At 30.7% G+C, this 23,511-nt stretch overlaps 1 protein-coding gene across 1 annotated transcript; it reads right to left on the bottom strand.

The window, feature by feature from the left end:
• Positions 1 to 2,360: 2,360 nt before the first annotated feature.
• Positions 2,361 to 17,831, bottom strand: LOC130818732 (cysteine synthase-like). The gene is made up of 11 exons (XM_057684919.1): positions 17,546 to 17,831; positions 14,945 to 15,054; positions 13,556 to 13,613; positions 13,165 to 13,428; positions 12,919 to 13,056; positions 12,310 to 12,361; positions 12,141 to 12,190; positions 5,172 to 5,231; positions 4,454 to 4,534; positions 2,872 to 3,051; positions 2,361 to 2,797 (listed from the first exon to the last, which is right to left on the bottom strand). Exons 1-10 carry the CDS (start codon positions 17,795 to 17,797, stop codon positions 2,962 to 2,964), a joined length of 1,155 nt encoding a protein of 384 aa, XP_057540902.1. The 5' UTR covers positions 17,798 to 17,831; the 3' UTR covers positions 2,361 to 2,797; positions 2,872 to 2,961.
• Positions 17,832 to 23,511: the final 5,680 nt, after the last annotated feature.

Below are 23,511 nucleotides of genomic sequence, written 5' to 3'. Positions count from 1 at the left end.
GTAACACCTTTTTGGGTCGGTTTACTTTCGATTTCGGGTCGGATCACTTTTACACAGCTCTAGAGACGAGATTTGCATTTGTCGTTTCAAATTGCTCCAAAACCTTCTCAATGTACCTTTGATAAGATAAGCAAAAATTTTGTTTTGATGGATCCCTAATGTCCACATAGAACGGCCTCCAACATATTTTCTGACTTTTTTTAAAACAAATAAAACACCATCTAAGATAACAGTTTGATTTTAATTTCAAAACAAATCCTTATACAGAACACGATTTGCCACGATACAAGGAGTGTTTAGCGTATTGATTTTGGCTATCGGTTATATTCTTAGACCTTGGGCTCAATCACCATGATACTTACTAAAGTCGAAAATTTGAAAAAAATAAGATTATTTAACAACTTAATTCCAAAAATAAGCTCCGTGAAAACTTATTTCCCAAAATAAGCGTCCGTATATCCAAGCCTAGCATCGGGAAGAGTCGCTGTTAGTAACAGCGAAAGTGAAAAAAAAAAAATTAAAAGCCCAAAGTCGCTGTTAGTAACAGCTAGGGTGTTCAAAAGTCAAAACCGGATACCGGGTCGACTCGGTTCCGAAAAACCGGGTACCCGGTTTTCCGGATAGCTAAAATTGTATTCCGGATCCGACCCAGTTTTTTTTTTTTTTTTTTTTTTTTCTTAATTTTTTTAACAATTTGATCTTTGTTGACTTAGTTAACAGCAGACTTTTCCTCTTCATCCTTAAACAAGATTTGAAGTTTTTTTTTCAAATCATCTGTTAACTTAGTTAACAGCAATCAAACAACAAAGCATTGCATCTAAAAAAATAAACTGTTCCGCAAAGAGAATGGTTAAATTGAACAAAGATCAAATGATTGCAAAACTAAAACATTATGGTTTTCGAAATAGATATACTTAACTAACTTAGTCATAAACTATTAAAATACAAACATTAGTTAATTTAAAATACAACCACAATTCCATAAACTACTAAAATTTATTAAAAAAAAAAAAAAAAAAAACGGATACCGGGTACCCGGTTTTCCAAAATTCGCGATCCGTATCCGACCCGAATACCCGGTTTTAAAACCGGGTACCCGACCCGGTTTATCCGAATTTTGGAAACCGGATAATTTATCCGCTTTTAAAAATCGGAAAGCAGGTTTTCGGATACGGATATTTTTGAACACCCCTAGTAACAGCGACTTAAAAAAATAATAAATAAATAAAATAATTTTTTTTTTTAAGTCGCCGTTAGTAACAGCGACTTAATGTATTTTATATTTTTTTGCACAATTGATTTAATCTTACTAAACAGTATTTGTTTTCAAGTTCAAGGGAGAAAGAATACTGGCCTGATAGGAAACAAGTATCCATGCAATTTCAACTTCTATGGCTTTGTTCCATTTTTGCCACTTCAAATTACAATAATTATCATAAAAATTTACTAAGATTATTTACAATAATTATCATAAAAATTAATTTATTAACATATAAATACACTTATATAATTGTTTGGATATATAAATAATACTCCCTCCTATTCACCTTAAGAGTCCCATTTGACTTTTTATGGATTTTAAGGTGAGTCAAAAGTGGGACCCTAAGTTTAGGAAAAAGAGTGGTATTATGGGTTTTTTTAATGTAAGGGAGGAAAATTAGTATGGGTAATGGAGAGTATTATTGAAAATAGGATAAAGCTACTAAAGGCATAAAAGTTAAAAACCCATACCAAAAATAAAAATGAGACAATTAAGGTGACGTGACCATAAAAGGAAATGGGATACATAAGCTGAATAGGAAGGAGTATGTATACAATCATTTAATTAATGTAATTTGAAGTGGCAAAAATGGAACAAAGCCATAGAAGTTGAAATTGGAAAGATTGAAAAAAATAAGATAAATAAACAATTTAATTCCGAATATAAGATTCGGGAAAACTTATGTCCCAAAATAAGCTTCCGTACATCCAAGCCTAGCCTCGGATAAGTCGCTGTTAGTAATAGCGAATGAGGAGAAAAAAAAAATTAAAAGGCCCTAAGTCGCTGTTAGTAACAGCGACTTAAGGAGTTGACCAGTCAACCCCTTAAGTCGCTGTTACTAACAGCGACTTATAAAAAAAAAATATATATATATTTTTTTTTAAATTTTAATAGTACTGAACTTGAAGTAGCTGTATTTTTTTGTTTTTGGAGCAGCTTGTTTTTTAACCTTCAAACAATTATTTAATAGCAGATGAACTAACTATATAAACTTGTTATTGTTTGATTAATCTTCCGATGTGGGATTGTTTTCTGGAACACATCAAAATAAATGAAACCAAAAATTAGCTCATGAATAGAGCACCGATGTGGGACTAAGTTATTGAAGAGGAAGACATCCACCATTGAAGATTAAAGGATTAAAGGAAATACGTTTTCCAGCAACATATATTGGAAATTTTGTTTATAATTTGCAATATAAAGGATTAAAGGGATTACATTTTTTTCAGTAAGGCAAAAAGATTAACCGCAATTGGGGTGATATTATATAACCAAAAGTTAACCCTAAACCCAACCAATCAAGTGGTCAACAAATCCATACAGGTAACACTGGAAATATCTGCAATTTTCTTCTCTCTTATCTCTGACCAATCTCCAAACCATCCAAACAACATCAACTTAATGCAAGCTCATGGTTCAACTGCCATGAAAACTTTCAGAGAGAATTCAGCTTGATAACCATCTCAAAAAACGAGATACCGGCTCAGAATTGAGGGTTCATGGTATGTATTAGTTGGCTTTGTTTAGTCTCAAAACCTGCAAGTAATCACAGTTAGGGACATGCTTTTATCAACAAAGGTAATAGTTAGCGCAGCTACCCCGGAACTTACATCTAAATCACAGCCTTGTATGATCTTTGCTTGTGATGGACACAACTCAAACTTTCGTTCATAATCGTACATCTTTTGCCCCTCGGAAAACTATTCTTCCCACATATTTTGTGCCTCTTTGTAAATGGATTGGAAAAGAACTGTGGGGATATATCTTTCACCAAAACTTGGAAATATAACCTGCAATATCAACAATTTGAGAAGGTTATCGTAGGATGCAAGTTATATCACCTAAATTTTACTCCCTCCGTTCCCTTTTGATGTACATTTGGATGAAACAGGACATCATCAGAAAAAATGACACAAAACCAAAACTCTACGATCTCAGTTATGGTAGAAGTTTGCGTCTCAACCCTATTAATTCTTGAAAAAACTTCTACGAGTTCAACATCTATGATGAATCCGTAAATACATCTAAGAAAGAGTCATTAACCCAGATATCTTCATGGATTCCAAGATTACTTGCACAAATCTAAACAGCAAAAAGTCTTTTCAATTACATATCGGTTGTAAATGTAATGTGATATGAACTAGACCATGGTCCTTTTACATTATCTTTATTTGCTTTATTAGGAATAATTTTCATGGTACATGGTTTTGCTTTACCAATTAAAAGTGAATACTGAAGATGTTTACATGTGAAAAAATGTCTTATTTTCTTAGTTCAGTAGAAAAAACGTAAGTGAATAATTAATGGTCATTTTACGGACAATAATTAGAAATCAATCATTAAGATGTTTTATTATTTTAGTTTCCTTGTGTGATTAGGTTTGTTTTTCCTAGTTGGAGTAAAGAACCGGCTAGACTATAACGGGGTCGAGGGCTGTAGCTTTGAGGAGAACATTCAATTAGTTTGTTAGCTTGGCTACTCGACTTTGTTAAGATTAGTTCCAAATTAGAATATGGGCAGAGCTTAACTAGTTCATCAAATCGTTCCATCAAATCATTCCCAAATAGAATTTAGCTTGGCTACTCGGTATGTTATATTCAAGTCTGTATTTCTAAGCATCAGAAGTGATGACGATAATGATTCTTAGAAATCTGTCATAAATCTCTATAAAATCAGCTCCAACCTCCATGGATCAAATTTAACCAACAAAGACCTCTTCTGTTTCTTCCAAATTCATTATTTTGGTGCCACATTGAAATTCCTCAATAAACGGGCAGTCTGATTAGCCAAACTAACTGGCTGCGTTTTCAAACAGGACATCAATTAGCCTTACCGATCTGAAACAGAAAAAAAATGATCAAGATTGGCTCAACAATCTCCATCTCTTTCTATGTAGCGGGATGAAGGTTATTAAGCCGTACGAAATGCTGGGGCAAGTAACTTCTCAAAAGTTTTCGACGAAACAGAAACTCTTGTTCAATGAACTATAGTATTCTCGGTTGGTTCTGAATTACTGTGAGCGGTCTAAACATTGACCCTTCTTTCTTCGACCAAGGGAATACTAAACTAATTTCCTAAGTCATAAGAAACAGTCTGTTCACGTAACTTTTGAATCAAAATCAGGTGGAAGACAAAACATGAACATTTGATCCAATGAATGGAGAAGAGGGACAAGGGAATAAAAACACTCACTACAATAAGTTTTCCAGCATTTTCAGGTCTCTTTGCAACTCTTATTGCTGCAGCAGCAGCAGCTCCTGAAGATATTCCCACCTGCAATAATCAGGAGTGACATTCAATTAGAAATGGCATAAGAATGCTATGCAAGAGCTAAAATAAACATGGCTTAACATGAATAGATATAAATTGAAATCTCAAGCATCATTGACATTCAGAATGATCATCCACACGTAACATGAAAGAAAATTGTGTATTCCCTCCATCCCTCTATATTTGCTTCATTTTTCTTTTTGGTTTATCCCTTTCATTTTGCATCATTTCCTTATTTGGAAATGAACCCCAACACCTTCTTTTAATCACATTAACACTTTAAACTCTTTAAATATCATCCACAAAATTCAATTTCTCACACATTTTTAAAATAACTACTCATATCCCAAATAGTGCTAATTCATTGGGACAAAATACTATAATAAAGGAAATATCAAATCATCAAAATGGATCCACCCCTAGGGGTGTTCAAAACTGGATATCAGATCGATCCAAATCCAGATCTCCATTTTTCGGATAATGAAAATCATGATCCGATTCCGATTCAATAACCTTTCTCCAATGAATTATGGTGGATCCGTGTTGCAAGTAAAGAAAAGCCGAGTAAGTATGTTTTACTCTTATTAAGCATAATGTTTAATGTTCTGCTTCCTCACAAGGCATGAAGGCTAAAATTTACCAGTAAACCTTCCTCCAATGCCAATCGTCGTGCCATTTCAATTGCTTCATCATTAGTAACCTACAAGTTTCCAAATCAAACAACAGTGAAATTATATTCACACTGAACAGATTCAAAGTGTCTAATGACAAATGCTAATATATAAAACCTAAAAGAATACACATAAACAAAGGGAAAACTTATAAGCCAAAAGGTGATTAATAAAGGATAAAAATATAGATTACACAATCAAGCATTTAGTAGAGGAACTGGATGATGTAGAACAAATCACAAGCATAGAAAAAAAATTGTGGACATTGTCGTGAATGCAATAGTGGTGGCAATATTGAGGACGCAGGGCACCTCACGGTGTTAAGACTCATTTTTCAGTTATCTCAATATAAACTGCTTACTCGACAAGTATCCATTTTATTCATAGTATATCACGTTTTCTAGAACAAATACCAAAATTGAAGCTTGTAATAAATCTTTTAGAACCCAATAAAAAAACAAATTGTAATGACTAATATGTTAAAATAACAACTAATAATTTTAGTTAATAACGTGGTTTCGTGGAATAGTAAGCTCATAATTCTTTATAAAATGTTCATAATTTAGCAAAACGACCTCAATTTCATTTATTCTAAAGCAATGATCAAGAAACTGATTTGGAAGCAACATACAACTAGGAAGATAGAGCAACAGTAAAATGTCTGGGTACAGAGAAAAGGGAGAAAAAAAAGAAGCAAACATTGTAAATGCAAAAATAAATAAACAATCTTCATCCTACATCTCAAAAAGTTTCACACCTATATCCATCAAAATATGAAATTGTTAATGTTAAATGTTAATTGCGGTTACAAAGAAAAAAAAGAGAAAGTTAAATTATATAACCTTAAATCCTAAATAAAGAGTGTCCAAACCTCCCAATACCTAAATTATTGACATTAAAATGAAGAAAGTAGAAAAGAACAACTCAAATATAATCATACAAGTTTTTCCAAAATGGTTTACTCTAGCCTAAATTGCAATCCATATCACCACCAAAACTATGTAACAAGTGATCAACTCCCTTAGGCTAGACACTTTGCTCATCCTTGAACCATGTGAAATGCAAGTATGGAAAAATGAAACGACTTAACTCAACTATCCTAAGTCTTAAGCAACATAATGAAATAAACATATCAAACAGTTTTTTTGATAGGGAATTAATCTTCTTATATACGGTGCCCAATTATAAGAGTAGAAGAGAAACAAACACTAGGCCAACTCCTAATTGTCAACACAATAGACATTTTACTTGTCCCACAAATAGCAAAATCATTTCAGAGATACATTCAAGAATTAATAAAAGAGAGAAGTAAGACATTTCTCATGATCACCAAGGAGTCGTTCCAAGTGGACTTTCAATACTATCAAGTAAGAACCAAATAGGGTTATTTTACAAAATTATGAATAATGAAGAAGTACTCAATAGGTAACATTACCTCTTTTAAAGTGAAATGTATAGGACTTTATCACACCAAAAACTAAAAATGACTACTAATTCCAAGAGTAATAACCCTTTCCAACACTCAACTGGCTCATGTGTGTATAAAGATATAATGACCTTTATTCTATTCTTCCTTATAAATAGGAAATTAATTTTGGGATAAGTGTAACCAATAATGTAGGTTGAAAACATAAGCTTAGGCTTAAAAGGGTTTGATGATGCTAGTGTCGCATAATTTCTAATAAAAAGCGAGTAGGCTTGGCAATATAGTTAATTATATGTCAACAAAGGCATTCATTCATTTCTAAACCATATAATAACAACAACGTCAAAATTTTAAATTACAAAAGATAGGAGTCAACTACATAAACGGTTGAGCTCTAGTGGTCGACCACATAAATTCTCCATCACCATTTATTGCAATGAATGTTCTTCATATCTTTTTTCTACTCATGCCCTTCTGGTCATATTTGGTTTTCCTATCTCTTTTGAAATCCCCCAAGTTCCAAGTCCAACCTTCTATCTTCCCGTTGGCTCACACCCGATTCATCGTTACACATGCCTATACCAACTTTGTGATTCTTTTTTGTTTGATCCTTAATATCTGCGACTCCTAAACCCGTTTGATTTCTTTGTTTCGAATTCTATCCTTTAGTATGTCCACTCATTCATCTTAGCTTCCACATTTTGGCTACTTCCATATTTTCAGAATGAACTTTTCTGAAAGTCCAACATTTTGTTCCATATAGTAACATTGGTCTAATGTCGCCCACACTCAATCCTATAGATCACATCTCGGTAGATATCTCTACTACTCTCGATGATGTATGCATTTTCTTCGAGAAATTTCTTTAAATCAACCATAAATAATAAATTACATCATGGATATCAAAATCGCGATTTGGATCGTAGGATCGTACGATCCTAGGACCTACAATCTAGATCGATGCCAGCAACTAGAATCGTGCCTAGGATCGGGATCAAATGGGATCGTATGTAGAATCAGTGGGATCGGTTGGAATCGAGCGGAATCGCGACTAATAAGCGATCTTACCGATTCCGATGCTTACCCTTATTTTGGGCTTTACCTTCTACAATCCCCCAATTACCCTAATCAACCTAGTTCCTTCCTTCTTTTCTTTCCCCCCAAAACCCGCAGGTCGTAGCTTTCACTACCTAAACCCTAAACCTGATGTTCCATCTTCACGACTTCCTTCACCATCTTCACCGCAGCTCCTCCATCTCAGGTTCTTGTTCTTCACTTCGAATCTTGTATGTTGATTTTGATATTTGATTTCTTTTTTATTACCTATTGTCGAACTCTTTTTTCATTTTCTAATTTGATTTTTTTTTTTTTGATTTTCTAATTTGATCTGCATGGTCAAATGTCAAATATTATTTTGATTTTAACATCTGATTTTGAAATAGGTCTTCAGACTTCGAATTAGGTCTTCAGGCTTCAACCCTTATTCGAATTACATCTGCTATTGTTGATTTTTAATGATTTCAGACTTTGAATTTGATGAATTCAAATTTGATGAATTTGCTGATTTCAGACTTCAGAATTCAACCCTAATTTGATTATGATTAATCATTGTATGATGATTTGTATGTTGAATTTGAAATTTGATTTTCATTTTTTATGTTATTCATTTACCATTCTTAAATTTGTTTGTCCTTCTTATGGTTTTGCTTTTGTTAATTATAAATAAATGATTGTCCTATTTTTATCAACTTAACAGAATGACTTCTAATAAGAAGAGGATAAATGCATCGGATGGTAGAACTGATCCAGGTCAGGAACATTGTATTGAAGTTGATAAAGTAGCTAAGAAAGTAAAATGTAAACATTGTGGTTGTGTGCGTTTAGGTGGATATTTTAGGCATAAGCATCATCTTGCTTGTATTGGTATTAATGTTGAAGGTTGTTTGCAAGTTCCTGACGATTTTAAGTTTGGAGCATTGTTAGAAGCAACTTCAGAAGCATCTAGTGCAAAAAAATAAATAGATAAATAAATGACATTGGTGAGGAAGAATGTGAAAGTGGGGGTAATCATGAAAAGAAAAAAAAGTAAGCATGGTTAGCAAACAACACTCGATCAAAATTTTAAAAGAAAGAAAGAGAAGATTTGTCAACGAATTGCTCGCTTTATTTACACTAGTGCTAGACCATTTAATGTGATCAACAATCCTGAATTTCCAATCATGATTGAAAAAGTTGCAAGGTTTGGTATTGGACTAAAATCTCCTAGTTATCATGAAATGAGGGTCACATTTTTTAACCAAGAAGTGAAAAATGCCATGGTCATGCTTGAGGAGTTTAAAGTAGAATGGAAAAGGACTGGTTCCACTATTATGTCCGATGGTTGGGGTGATAAAAGAAGATGTTCAATCAGTAATTTTCTTGTGAATAGCCCTAAGGGAACGGTCTTCTTGTCTTCTATTTACATCAGCAATTTCCAAGGCAGCTGATAAAGTCTTTGACATGTTAGATGTTGTTGTAGAGAAGGTTAGGCCAGAAAATGTAGTGCAAATTGTAACTGATAATGCTGCTAACTATAAAGCAGTTGGTGAGAAGTTGATGGAGAAAAGACCAACCCTATTTTGGACACCATGTGCTGCTCAATGCATTGATTTAATGCTTGAGGATATGTTTAAACATATTAACATTCATACATCAACTATAAGAAAAGCTAGGCAGATAACAACTTAGATATATTCTAGAATCTCACTTCTTACTTGGATGAAAGAGTTTACAAAAGGTAGGGAGCTTATTAGACCTGCTATCACACGATTTGCTACATCATACCTCACATTGAGATGTTTAAATGAGCACAAAGGATCAGTTGGCTTTATTTGCATCTAATAAGTGGAAATCAAGTAAATTTTCTTCAACTATCAAAGGAAAAAAGGGTTCAAAGGATTGTTTTGGATACTAGGGGATTTCAGCAAGGTGTAGTTACATGTTAGAAGGGTGCATTGCCTCTTGTAAAGGTCCTTCGTATGGTTGATTCTGATGAGAATCCCGCAATGGGGTTTATATATGAAGCAATTGCATAGACTACAGCATGTTGGTGCTTGTTATCTGAATCCAGAATATCAATATAGTCCAACTTTTCTAGCGAGTGCGGACATAAAAATAGGCTTGTATAATTGTTTGCAAAGAATGGTTTCTGATGCTGAAGAGAGGTTGAAAATTTACCTTCAAATGGATGCTTTTAAAATGCAAGAGATCTTTTTGGTTTGTCTACGGCTATCATGACTAGAACAAAAAAGAATCCAAGTACTCTTTATTAAGTTTCAATTTTTCACAATTCCTTATCAAAATTATTTCAGCCAGTCTACTGAGAGACCGTCTCTTTGAGAGACATCTCTCAGTCCCGACCCATTACAGATTAATTAAACTAAAAGATGATAATTGACTGGCTAAATTAGTGATGGTCTTTCAAAGAGACCGTCTCTCACAAGAATTTGTGAAATTATTTTACATATATCAATTACTTGTTTGTATGATGTTTTATTTTTATAGCTGATTGGTGGCATTCAAACGGTGATGAATGCCCTGTATTAAAGCGATTTGCCACAAGAATTTTAAGCATGACTTCTTCTGGTTGTGAACGAAATTGGAGTGCATTAGTTGGTATATATATTATTATCTTTGATCTTATTCTGGTTGTGAACGAAATCGAAGTGCATTTTATTTTAACTGGTTAATATTGCAATAGGTTCATACAAAGAAAAGAAATAGATTGCACCTGCAAAAAATGAATGATTTAGTATCGTCATGTATAATTTGAAGTTAAAGCGTAGACAAGAGAAACAACCAAGTACACAAATACACAATCGCCTATCATTTTAGATGATTTACCATCAGATGATGAGTGAATAGTTGAGATTGAAGATCTCGTTCTTCCATCAGATGATCGATGGCTAAATTATTTTGATAGAGCACGTAGGTTTACTAGATCTGCACTACAAATTGGAGTAGGTGAAAACAATGGTGATGGAGATTTTAGACATTGAAAGTATGTTTTTCTTCTTTTTTATTATTTATTGAATGCTTAATTTTCATTATAATAATATTTTTTCATATAGATGAGTTGCGTGAGAATGTAGATGCACAACCGTTAAGTGATGATGCTGCAGCTAGAACATTTGGTGGTTCATGAGAAGTTGATGGAGATGATTTGGGTGACGGTGATGATCTATATGTAACTACCACAGGGAAACTGATGGTGATGATGGAAGCTTTGGATATGATGACTTGATGAGTGATGACGTTTAAGTCAATTTTAAAACCTTAATAGTTTAATTAATATGTCTTTTGATTATTTTGAATATTGTATTTTGAAATTGTTTTTTGCTAGTATCTTTGTTCGTTTTTGTTGACTATGGTTCATTATCATATACTTGGTGTGTATGTATGTGTTTTTAGTGCTTTTTTATACTGAAAATGATCAAACAATAAACATGGTCATAATAAAACTTTTTATTTCTGCAAATTTGTATAATCAACCAATCTGACCCGATCCAACGATCCAATCCCACCTGATCTTTCGATCCTACGTAGAATCTCGATCCTGACAACCTTAAACCACATAGCGAATTGTGATGCTCTTAAAGATAGAGAATACAAATTCATCTATTACTCCAAATAATGTGCATAGTCAACTAACTCACAAGATAGAGGCTTCATCCTACTTGACTATGATGACCTAACCATGATATATACGTTCAAGAGAGAAATCCCACAATGGCAAAGACATCTCCAAGAGAACTTTGGGGTAAGGTTAAGGGAAAAACAACACCAAGCCATTTGAGTGTAAATAGAGGAGCAAGGGCTTAATTCGAAAGTACTTGGTATTCATCTGACTATTCTCTCCTTTGTAGTTATTCTCTTTTTCTCTTGTTTTCCACGCATTTCTTCCCTTCTCCAAGTTTCCTAAGTATTCCTCCAATATTGCGATCAAAGTAGAAAAAGCAAGGAGTTATTGTGGAGAAAGATAAATAAATCGAAGCAAAAAGGTGGAAAAAATCGGGAGGTGTTACTCTAAATACCAAAACCAAACAGACACTTGTCTTCATGTAACCACATCACCATATAATAAAAAGAAATAAATGAGCCCTTGCCTTATACATGGATATGTTGCTCATGTTCTTCATTAAAAGTATCCCTATACATATAGTTTCTCTAGAAATCTCGTACCAACATAAGAAAAAATGAATATGTATGAGTCCATGTTTGCAAGTATGCTACTGCACTTGATTGTAAATTAAATCATATCAGCTTTTTTATGTGAAGAAGCAAAAGGAATTTTCCATCAAGGGTCAAAAAAAGAAACAATTTATCATTTCAATAAATCAATGATAAGCTTGTGTACTTGAAACTCCTCATACGTCAAGGGCATGTAAACTGAGCAAGCTAGTGGCAACTGAGAGTACAGTACATAAAAAATGAGAAACTAAGATGAAAGGAGGAACTACGTATTAGCTAATACCTTCATAACTTCATCTAGCACAGTAGTATCCAAGATACTAGGCACATATCCTGCACCAACATCATAGAATTGAGCATGGAGCATCATATGAAGAGGGAAGAAACATGTAATGATAAAGCTAAAGCAAACCAAAGTTGGGGTGAATACAAACATTTATCTAAACAATCACCTGGATTTTCTCCAGAGATTACACCCCTTTCAGCTGGTTCTACACCTATTACCTAAAATTGGAAACCAAAGACAACAATCTAGTCAGCCAAAAGGTCAACTTAGCAATAGGAAGTAGGAACAATAGTGGAAAGAAAATTGGAATGAGTACATATATAGAATAATAGCCTGTATAAGTGATGATTTGACAGTATCTAGTCAAGAACAAACCAAGGAAGCTAAATGTCAACAGGTTCCTTAGCATGACAATGAGTATAAAAAACATTACAAGATGACAGCCTACTCATTATATTGGCTCAAGCCATATACAGCAGAGCATTCTGAAGTTTGCAGTTCATCTAAATTCCCTTAGAATCCTCATCATACTCGGCAATTACCAAAACAACCATCAAATCTTTGATCACTTGAGGTTAAAATTTAAAATTGAGACATCATTTACAACCATTGCGCTTCTAATAGAAAAGTTCGACAATTTATGTATAAAACATAAAGCTAAGAAAAACCACTTAACTCTAGATCTTTTGTTTCTTGCAATTGCTTGCTCCATTTTAGATCTATGAGGCCACAGTAGAAACAAAAACTAAAAGTTTCAAATAATGATGTTACAAACCTTGATATTTTTGTTCACCAGTTTTAGGTAACGTCCAGTACCACTAACAGTACCACCAGTGCCCATTCCAGCCACAAAAATGTCAACACTACCCAAAGTATCTTCCCATATTTCTGGACCAGTCGTTTCAAAATGGATCTGCAGTAGCAAGGATTAAGAAGCATGGAGCAATTTGCGCACTCTTAAATATTAAATCTTATGCTCCTAATAAATAAGTAATGTAATTTTAAGAAGTAAATAAATAACCTTAGTATTGGCAACATTATCAAATTGTTGTAACATGTAAGCATTTGGAGTGCTCAAAACAAGTTCCTCAGCCTTCTCAACGGCACCTTTCATGCCTTTCATTGGATCTGTTAGAACTACCTCAGCTCCAAATGCACGTAAAAGGATCCGCCTTTCTAAATTTACATATGCAGGCAGTGTGACAATCAATCTATAACCCTTAGTTGCTGCGGCAAAAGCAATACCAATGCCCGTATTTCCACTTGTGGGCTCCACCAATACGGACTGTGTATACCCATCAAACACAAGAGACGTAACAACATGCAAAGGCATAGCCTCATGAAATTATTAGTAGGTATATTGGGGAGTATGACAGACCCAAAAGTTATTAAAAACTGAAGATATACCGCACCTTCTCAGGAGAAATTGCACCACTTTCTTCAGCCTCTGATATCATAGCACATCCAATTCTAAAAGAAACATATATATATATATATATATATATATATATATATATATATATATAAAATTAAGATTAGAACCATCTAAAGTTGGTTAAAATTAACAAACTTATGTAATTCTTGAATGTATAGAGCATGACATCCATGGTAACTAATTTCAACAAAAACAAAGGTATAGCATTAGGGACTAGGGAGTATCAAGTAGCATTTCACGGCCTAAAATAAGACTGAACGTGATGGACAACAGTGCGAGGAGGACTGTAAAGAGAACACGTTCATAGCTGATCACGTGCAGAAAATTTACAAAGGATGGCAACCTAAAGGAGAATGTAAAACTTAGGACGCGGACTTGCAGAAAAAGTTTAACTGAACATAAGCTATGAAAAATAAAATCAAGATATGAAGCATGGGCCAACTCAACAATAACATATGCTTGAATGTGCTTTAATAATTAATATGCTGACAAAAGGATGATAAATGCTATAGCTACGATCTATGTTACCCGGACTCTTCATTTTGCTTCACGTACCCGTGTCCGATCCTTGATCCTTGGACATTGGTATGACATTTCGACACTTTAGGCGTAAAATTGAATATTTAGACGTATCCGACACTTGGACACGTACCGGTATCCAACATCAGTACCCGAGTCCAAGTAACATGCGCTATCATCACTCTTGTTGCTACCTTGTTCACTTTAACATCATTACAATTTTGAAAACTACAAACAATAATGAACACTAGAAGTACAATCTCTAGTGTCTTCAATGACCTTGTTGATGTCTTACTTACTCCACTTAAATCCTCATCTCACATTGAACACTTGTTTCCAGTCAAAGAAACTTGTTTTTTCTATGTTTAGTTTCATTTTCTCCTTTGACAACACACATAAATGAACTTTGGTTACTTCCTAATTGGTAAAATTTTAAACTTGGCAAGTCTACAACATTAATTTTAATGCAAGCTCAGCCTTGTGAATGATTAAGGAAACTAAAGAAAATGACACATGAACAATCACAATTATAGACGAGTGTTTTACAATTTATCTACTTCTATAAATAGAGAAGGAAATTGAAAGAGACACGGAGGCAAAGAAGGATAAATTTTGAATATACATACGAGCACATACATAGTTCACAAAATGCTCAAGTTTCAGACACGCTAGAAAACAAGTAAAGAAGGGCAAAATCGGTAGAATCCCCAAGAAAATGACAATTATAATAATTATTTATAAGTCAGCAAAACCATGATAAAGCTTCAATTTTCAGTTTTAATAACCAGAGGCAGTGAGAAAATGTTCCTCAGCAAGCCAAAAGGTTCAGCAGCATTTAAGGGTTTACCTGTCTTTCACACTTCGACAAGGTTCCATGGATTCAAGTTTTGCAGCAATGTTAGCCACACAACCTTCAGTAACTTTATTGAGATATACCATTGGAGTGCACCCAATCAACTAGCCATCAATTCAAAGATTGATAGTTAAGTTATAGCTTTAACATCAGAAAACTAGAAAATTTAAGTAGCACATGTTGTAATCATAGCTTCAAAATCTATTGATAAGATTCAAAGAAAAAGCATAATGCATTAATTCCAAGCTACTGATCAGTTTCAAGCAAAAGCATCAAAATACACTGACAGCGATAAAGCTATGAGAAAAATAATTCTTTATTTACAACAATCTCAATTAAGTATTCAATATCATCCAGACTTGATAATCTCCCAAAGTATGTAGCACAGCAAGAACCAGTGTAAACACTTATGGCCAGCATAAGCTAATAATTCCAGATTTTGTTGGAAATAGAATGACTACCCACACAACACAACAATAAAGAGGATAAAATCATAATGTATAACAGGCATTTAAAATGATTCCCTAAATTCTGAAATGAAAGCTTTTTCACTATAAAACTAAACAACATGACTTCTTTCTGCTAGCAATCCCTCTGTTAATGTAAAAGGCAGCATATAATGCACACATCATTTGCCTGTGAAGCTGCAACTTATACTTAATTTTATATAAATAGACATTTAGAGGCCCACGACCGGAGTTTGCTTTTAGTCTATCAAGTTTGTAGAGAATCTAAGAGAAGTTTACTAGTGTAGTTGTTTAGTAATGACATTGTTTTAGTGGACAAAACTAGAGATGAGGTCAATTGATATGAGTTGGAATCAAAAGGATATGAATTGAACCAAAACAAGACATAGTATCAAATGTTATTTTGTTGAGAAAGATCATGGCAAAGGTGTTCTAAAGTTGAATGTGAAACAACTCCCTCCAAATAAGTGTTTAAAGTACTTTGGCTTAATTTATTTAAGAATGGAGATATTGATCAAAATGGTAGGCATAGGATCATGGGTGGCTTAAACGGAGTGTAAAGAAAATTATTATGCGACCAAAGTGCGCTAATAACGTTAATGAGAGTATTTTACCGAGATCTCATTAAATCAGTACTATGGCTAGAATGTAGGGCTTTTAAAAAGATCATAATAGGAAGATAGGGTAGCTTGTACGCATGTTAAGAGTTTAAGATAAAAGAATTCATATACCTTAAAGGATAGAATTCGAAATGAAGGCATAACAAAGGTCTTGAAGTCACATATATTAAGGACAAATTGAGGAGAAATAGTGTTTATTGTTAAACAAATTTGGAATTGGAAAACCAGAGAGAGACTTTGGTACCGTGATAAGAGTTTGTAATAACTTTGGTCCTTTTTTAATTGACATAGAACTTAATTATCGAGTAAAATGAGAAGATAATGTTGTAGTTAATCTTTGTAGAGCAGAGGATTGAATATACAATGAAGAATAAGAGATGGAGAAAATATAAAGAGAACTAGAATAATAGAAGTTATTAATGACTTAATGAATTGGCTCCTGCATGATCACGTGACAATGGATAGGAATGAATGGAGAAAGAGAATAATATGTGGATTATGATTGACAAAGCAGATTCTCAAGAAGTTCAAACGCCGAAGTTAGCTGGTAAGCCAAAGTCGAGGAAGACAGAAGTAGTGAACTTAAATAATTTTGCTATAGGAGCTCCAAAACAAAAGTTTGATGTTGGAGCAAAAATGAAAGACCTCGAATTAGAAGAGGGTGAAGTTTTTTATGTAGAAGATGGTAGTGGAAATGTTAGATCTGATACCTAGTTAGACAATAAAAAAACAAGTTTATTTATTTTATTACTTCGTTTACATTTGATGACCTCCATTTATAATATATAGTCCTTACTAATTTCCTATTAATAACGAAATATATATTTCCTTAAATTAACTAAAAGATATCCTACAAGATTTAGAAAATAACTAATTTTAATGCAATAAAATTCCTATTTTATTTTATTTTCCAACATGAAGTGTTAGATTACACAACTGCAATTTAATATATGAGAACAATCGTGGAGTTTCTTTTTATTAACCTTAAGTTGCAACACTAATCATTTTACAAACTGACAATGCTAGATGTTATAATCTCTTCTTCAATCATCTAATAATTCAAGGTTTTTTTTAGCATTGCAGCAAATCCCTTGACATTCTATATAGCAATTTGCAAGGGGCAATTCCCCATCATCCAATACTCTTCCAACGCACCGATTTTGCTACTATTGTTTATAACATCCGAATTTTCGCGTTTTTAATTTTAGTTGGTTGTTAGGGCGAATTTAAAACGAGCCATGCACAAAATGTGTAAATAAGATGAAAATAGCTTGAGCTAATATGGGATATGACAAACATTATTATAGAAAATCATTAAACGCACACACGAAAGAAAATTGTAGCAAATTGAATGAAACGGAGTACACCAGAAGAAGAAGGTACGGAGAAATTATGCAGACATAAGAACAACAAAATGCATAAGATGAAAGAAAAATAGCTTGTAATTCAGAAATGAGCAAAACCCAGGAAGCAATCGACAAAATAAAAGGCAGAGACGAGAAAACAACCTGAGTGACATCATCCGCAATGTTAACAGATTCAAAGTCTGCTCTTGCTTGGCTTTTAATGGCGGATTTCATCAATTTTGAGACGTCTACAAAAAGGGGAAGGGACTTGGGAGTTTTTCGTACGAAGTGAGAAATTTGAGTGAGGCGAAAAGAATGGTTTGGAATTGTAAGAGAGTTGAAGCATGAAGTTGCTCTGTGATGAGGCTTGAAGCAACTAGCCATACCTGCAATGACGGAAGATGAAGAAGCCATGGTTTCTTACCCCCAACAAATCTCTATGACCTAGCATTTTATACTAGCAAAAATTATGATATTTTATGATTTTTTTATAATTATTTCATCATTAAACTCGTGTAATCGAAATACCTACTATAGCAAGCTTTAAGTTTTTAAAAATAAGATAAATTAAAATAAAAGGTTGAAAAAAATGTAAAAGGAATGTTAGAATTTTTTAGAATTTACGTAAATTTTCAAAACTTTTCTTTAATTTTATATTAATTTGTAGTTTATATTTTTGGTAAATTACCTACTATAGCATGTTATTCGATTGTCCGAGTTTATTCTAGGAAAATAACGCATAAGGTTGAAATTATTCATGGTTAATCAATAGGTGAGATTATTATAAGAAAATCATGAAAAAGTTATATTATTTTAGGTAAATTTTTCTTTATACTATTCAAAGGAGAATCAGACTTCGATAAGGTCTTGCTTGTGTCGGAAAAATATTTAAAATGAAAATAAAAACTAGGGAAATTTGCAAAGAAACACCTTTTAAAACCCCTTTTTTGTAAAGAAACACCTTTTATAATTTTTTTTTTAAAAAAAACACCTTTTAAGAGACTTTTTTTTAAATAGACACCTTAATTCAATTTCCGGTGGCTTTTGTGTAATTTCCGGCATTGATTATGCCTGTTGACCTCCAAAAATTTAAAAAGATTAATATTTTTTATATTTTCTTATTTTTATTATTATTATTTATTTATTTATTTTTATTATTATTATTATTATTATTATTATTATTATTGTTATTATTATTATTATTATTATTATTATTATTTATTTTTTTAAAATTTTTATTATTATTATAGTTATTTTTTTTATTTAATTTTTTTTTACTTTTATTATTATTATTATTATTATTATTATTATTATTATTATTATTATTATTATTATTATTATTATTATTATTATTATTATTATTATTATTATTATTATTGTTGTTGTTGTTGTTGTTATTTTATATTTGTTTTTACTTTTTATTATTATTATTATTATTATTATTATTATTATTATTATTATTATTATTATTATTATTATTATTATTATTATTAATTTTTTAAAAAAATTTTTAAAATTTTTTTTTATTTTTGTTTTTATTTTTATTTTTATTTTTATTATTAATATTATTTTTTTTTATTAATATAAAAAAATTTTTTAAAAATTTAATAAGAATAATAATAATAATAATAATAATAATAATAATAATAATAATAATAATAATAATAATAATAATAATAATAATAATAATAATAATAAAAACAAAAATAAAAAAATAATAATAATAAAAATTAAAAATAAAATAAAAATAAAAACAAAGGAAAAATAAAAAAAATAATAATAAAAATAAAGTTTTTTAATTTTTAAAAAAAATATTATTTTTTTATTTTTGTTTTTATTTTTATTATTATTATTATTATTATTATTATTATTATTATTAATTTTTTTTTAATTTTTTTAAATAATAATAAAAATTAAAATTAAAAAAAATCATATTAATAATAAAAATAAAAATAAAAATAAAAACAAAACAAAAAAATTTAAAAAAAATTTTTAAAAAAAATTAATTATAATAATAAAAATAAAAATTTAAAAAAAATATAAAATAACAATAATAGTAATATTAATAAAAATAGTAATAATAAAAATAAAATTAAAATTAAAATTAAAAAAATAACTATAATAATAAAAAATTTTAAAAAAAATAAATAATAATAATAATAATAATAATAATAATAATAATAATAATAATAATAATAATAATAATAAAAATATAAAAAATAAATAATAATAATAAAAATATAAAAATATAAAAAAAATTAATCTTTTTAAATTTTTGGAGGTCAACAGGCATAGTCAACGCTGGAAATTACACAAAAGCCACCGGAAATTGAATTAAGGTGTCTATTTTTAAAAAAAAATCTCTTAAAAGGTGTTTTTTCACAAAAAAAAAATTATAAAAAGTGTTTCTTTACAAAAAGGGATTTTAAAAGGTGAATCTTTGCGAATTTCCCTAAAAACTAAGAAAATAAGGTTATTCAAATAAAAATATTGTTGTTATTAAAGGTGAAAATACTTGTAAAATGATAATGAAAAACAAAAAGAAGAATTAATTCCCTCATGCTTTTGGCAAATTGTTACTAGGAAAATATTTCTCTTTTATTCCACCAAAATAAGGTTGAACATCTTATTTTCAATAATCTTCCTCATACTATTAGATTTTTATATCCTCTATATTTCCATTTGAATTCAGCTCTACTTACCTTATATTTTGGTATTTTAGCTTTTATACTAGATAGATTCTCGTGTAAAACACGGAGTTATAAATATCTACTAATATAAATAATGATATTATTATATAAAATATATTCATTCACAACATAAACTTAATTATTAAATCTTTGTATTTGTTATGATATTATCATTATCAAAGCGAAAAAATAATTTATTATACAACAAATTTAAAACATATACTCATAGTAATTATTGATAATTGAAACAATAAATTTAAAAAGCCTTCAGCTATGATAGATAGGAGGGAGGATTTAGTTGAAAAAAAGCCAAATTACTCGTAGTTAGCTTTATTCATTATAGGAGTATGATGAGGATTGATTATCTAAATTAAAATAAAAATTTACATGTATATTATTTTTTTGGTTTATATAAGGAAATATAGTATTACAATAGATCATCACATATAGTTATAGTCAATCAACAAATATTACATGTTTTAATTAATGAGTTAATTGTTTCCCTAAATATCAAGTCAAATATCAAAAATTTTTCCTGTCAATAATAGAAAAAAAGCGAAAAAAATTTTAATTACAGTGTAACACATGTCTTGAGTCTTTTCCTCATTAATATATTTTATTGATTGATTAATTATTGATGATTGATATTATCTTTATCAAAGTGAATAAATAATTTATTATACAACAATATTAAAACATATACTCATAGTAATTATTGTAATTAAGACAAATAAAATTTAAAAAGTCTTCAATTATGATAGATAGGAGGGGAGATTTAATTGAAAAATAGTCAAATTAGTTAGCTTATTCATTATATGATGATAATTTATTATCTAATTTAAAATAGAGATTTACATTATATTATTTTTTTGGTTTATATAAAAAAAATATAGTATTTCAATAGATCACTGCATATAGTTATAATCAATCAACAAAAATTATATGTTTTAATGAGTTAATTGTTTTCCTTAATCTTAAGTCAAATATCAAAAGTTTCCTTGTCAATAATAAGAAAAAGGCGGAAAATTTTTAATGATAGTGTGACATATGTCTTAAGTCGTTTTTTCATTAGTGTATTTTATGATTATGATGATTATGATTATGATTAAATATTTACCCTCACTACAAACATGACTATAGTAAATATCATAAGGTTCACTTTTCCAGATTTCAATTCTAATCTATCCCCTATGCTCGACCTACCACGTAATAAAAAATTATATATAAATTATTCCCCAAAAAAATTAGAAATGTTGAAAAAATTGTAAAATATCTCAATATATATTTTCACAATATTTTATTATGTATACACACTCGGAATTTTATACTCTCTCGACAGATAATAAGGTCAAAGAAAAAGCTCTCAACTACCAATCCATCATTCTCAATAACATATTTTTACTCCACATATTTTAATAGCACTTAGTCTTTAATAAGCACCAATGCAATGGTAGCATTTCTTAAAGAAAATCTACATCGTAATAACATACTATTTAACTTAACTGAATAGTAACATTAAAGGGCCAAAAATCTAATTTAAGACGTCAATTGGTATAAATGTTATTAATACCCTAACTTCTCTCCTCTTTTTTCGGATTTTCGAACGAAAATCAATGTTCATCTTTAATTTCTGAGAATCTCATCACTTTTCTTCATCTCCATTGAAGGTATGTAGTTCTTCTCGATTTTGTTTGTTCCTCAAAAAATAAGGGTATAGTTAGTAAATGCTTTCAATCATATTTGTTTTTTTTTTTTTTTTTTTTTTTTTTTGCATAATTAGGGTTTGTTTTCTCTTAATTGTTTTGTGAAATTATTATGTTGCTAAAGATTAGAGCTTTCATCATTTGTTTCATTGTCTTTCATGTTATAAAATGAGGGAATCGGTGATCTTAAGGTTTAAAAGGATGGGTAGTGAAGTTAATTTAACGGTACCAGACAAGGATAGAGAAACAATATTGGATTTGATTATTGATCGGGAGAATGTGAGTATTAACTCAGGGAAGAACATGCCGAGACACCCCAGATTTGCTTATGTGTAGAAAAGAAGCGTCGTTGGTTGGATTGGGATCATGATTTAACGAGGATGTTTGCAAAGTTACCTTGTAAGGAATTGATAGTAATTTCGATTGATGTACATGAAGAGGAGAATGCATTTATGAAGTCGGTTAAGAGTCTTAGGAAAATGCAGGCATCCACTAAGCAACAACCCCTTGAGCATCAAACTACTAAGCAACAACCTATCGAGCATCATAGTACTAAGCATCCACTTCTTGATCCACAACCCCTTGAGCATCAGACCACCGAGCATCTACCCCTGAGCCACATCCCCAAAACCCCTTGCCAAATAACCCTCAAAGTCTACTGCACCATTGAAACATCTTATTTGGGGTAATCATTTGGAGGAAGATGAAAATGATGATAATTACATTCAAATATTGTTTAAATATGGTCAAATGTATGTTGATAATGGAAGGGGCAGTATCACATTGTCTCGTTGGCAAATATTTTATTGATAAACAACATGTGAGGAATGTTGTACGACATTATGCTATTGAATTAGGCTTTGAAGTTTTAGTGGAGAGGGCAAACGATAAGATATATATTGTAAGAAGTACATGGACATTAATTGCAGTTAAAGGCTTTATGCTAATAGACTTCCTGATGTCATAACATGGGCTATTATGAAGATTTAACCCTGGGCATACTTATAGAGGTCTTCATGCTCATAATAGTCTTGTGACAGTCAAGTAGGCAGCGAATAAGTTAATGAAGGACATTAGGTCTTCACTAATTTAACAATACTTCTTAAACAAATTTAACAGAATAACATTTAATTCTGAGTAATAATGTTACTTTTTAGTTAAGTTAAACAGTTGGTGTAACACTGTAGAATTTTTTTAAAAAATGCTACTATTGACGGTTCTTAAAAAGTAGGTGCTAATTTCTCTATAATTAAAATTCTTAATTAGGTTATCATATAACCAATAATGACATCAAATGTTTTAGAAAAAATAGAATCAAAGCTAAAGTACTAATCTTATGTAAACATTTTTATAAGAAACAAATTTTATGTTCTGGTATCATCAAAATTCAAACTCTTTCAAGATTTACATCATCAATTTTAAATAGTCGATTTGACAAATTCTTTCAGATGTGAGTTTTGAATTTTAATGATTTTTTGAAAAGAAAAGTCTGAAATTTTGTAAAATAGATATGAAATGTTGAAATATATCAAATAATAGATACTTTATTTTTCTTGATTTGTAATATTGATACTAAAATTTTGGTTTTCAAATTTCTACTTTTTACATAGTTAACGTTTTCATTATCAACCCCGTTCTCATTAAAAAATAGTTTTTGTAATCCTGTGATTGATTGATTTCTTTCTCATCAAAATTTATGGATGTTCAGGTTCTTCTTCATCTTCATCTATTTTTT

The sequence above is a fragment of the Amaranthus tricolor genome, chromosome 7 (assembly GCF_026212465.1).
Source record: "Amaranthus tricolor cultivar Red isolate AtriRed21 chromosome 7, ASM2621246v1, whole genome shotgun sequence".
Lineage (NCBI taxonomy): Eukaryota > Viridiplantae > Streptophyta > Magnoliopsida > Caryophyllales > Amaranthaceae > Amaranthus > Amaranthus tricolor.
This window is presented reverse-complemented; position numbering and strand designations above follow the sequence as displayed.

Bases quoted from the DNA above. Each gene is read 5' to 3' on its own strand.
- LOC130818732 (XM_057684919.1), bottom strand. From the start codon at position 17,797: ATGGCTTCTTCATCTTCCGTCATTGCAGGTATGGCTAGTTGCTTCAAG. The intron at 15,055-17,545 runs GTTGTTTTCTCG...ATTGATGGCTAG, and splicing joins TTGCGGATGATGTCACTCAG to TTGATTGGGTGCACTCCAAT. The intron at 13,429-13,555 runs GTGCGGTATATC...GGGTATACACAG, and splicing joins GTGCAATTTCTCCTGAGAAG to TCCGTATTGGTGGAGCCCAC.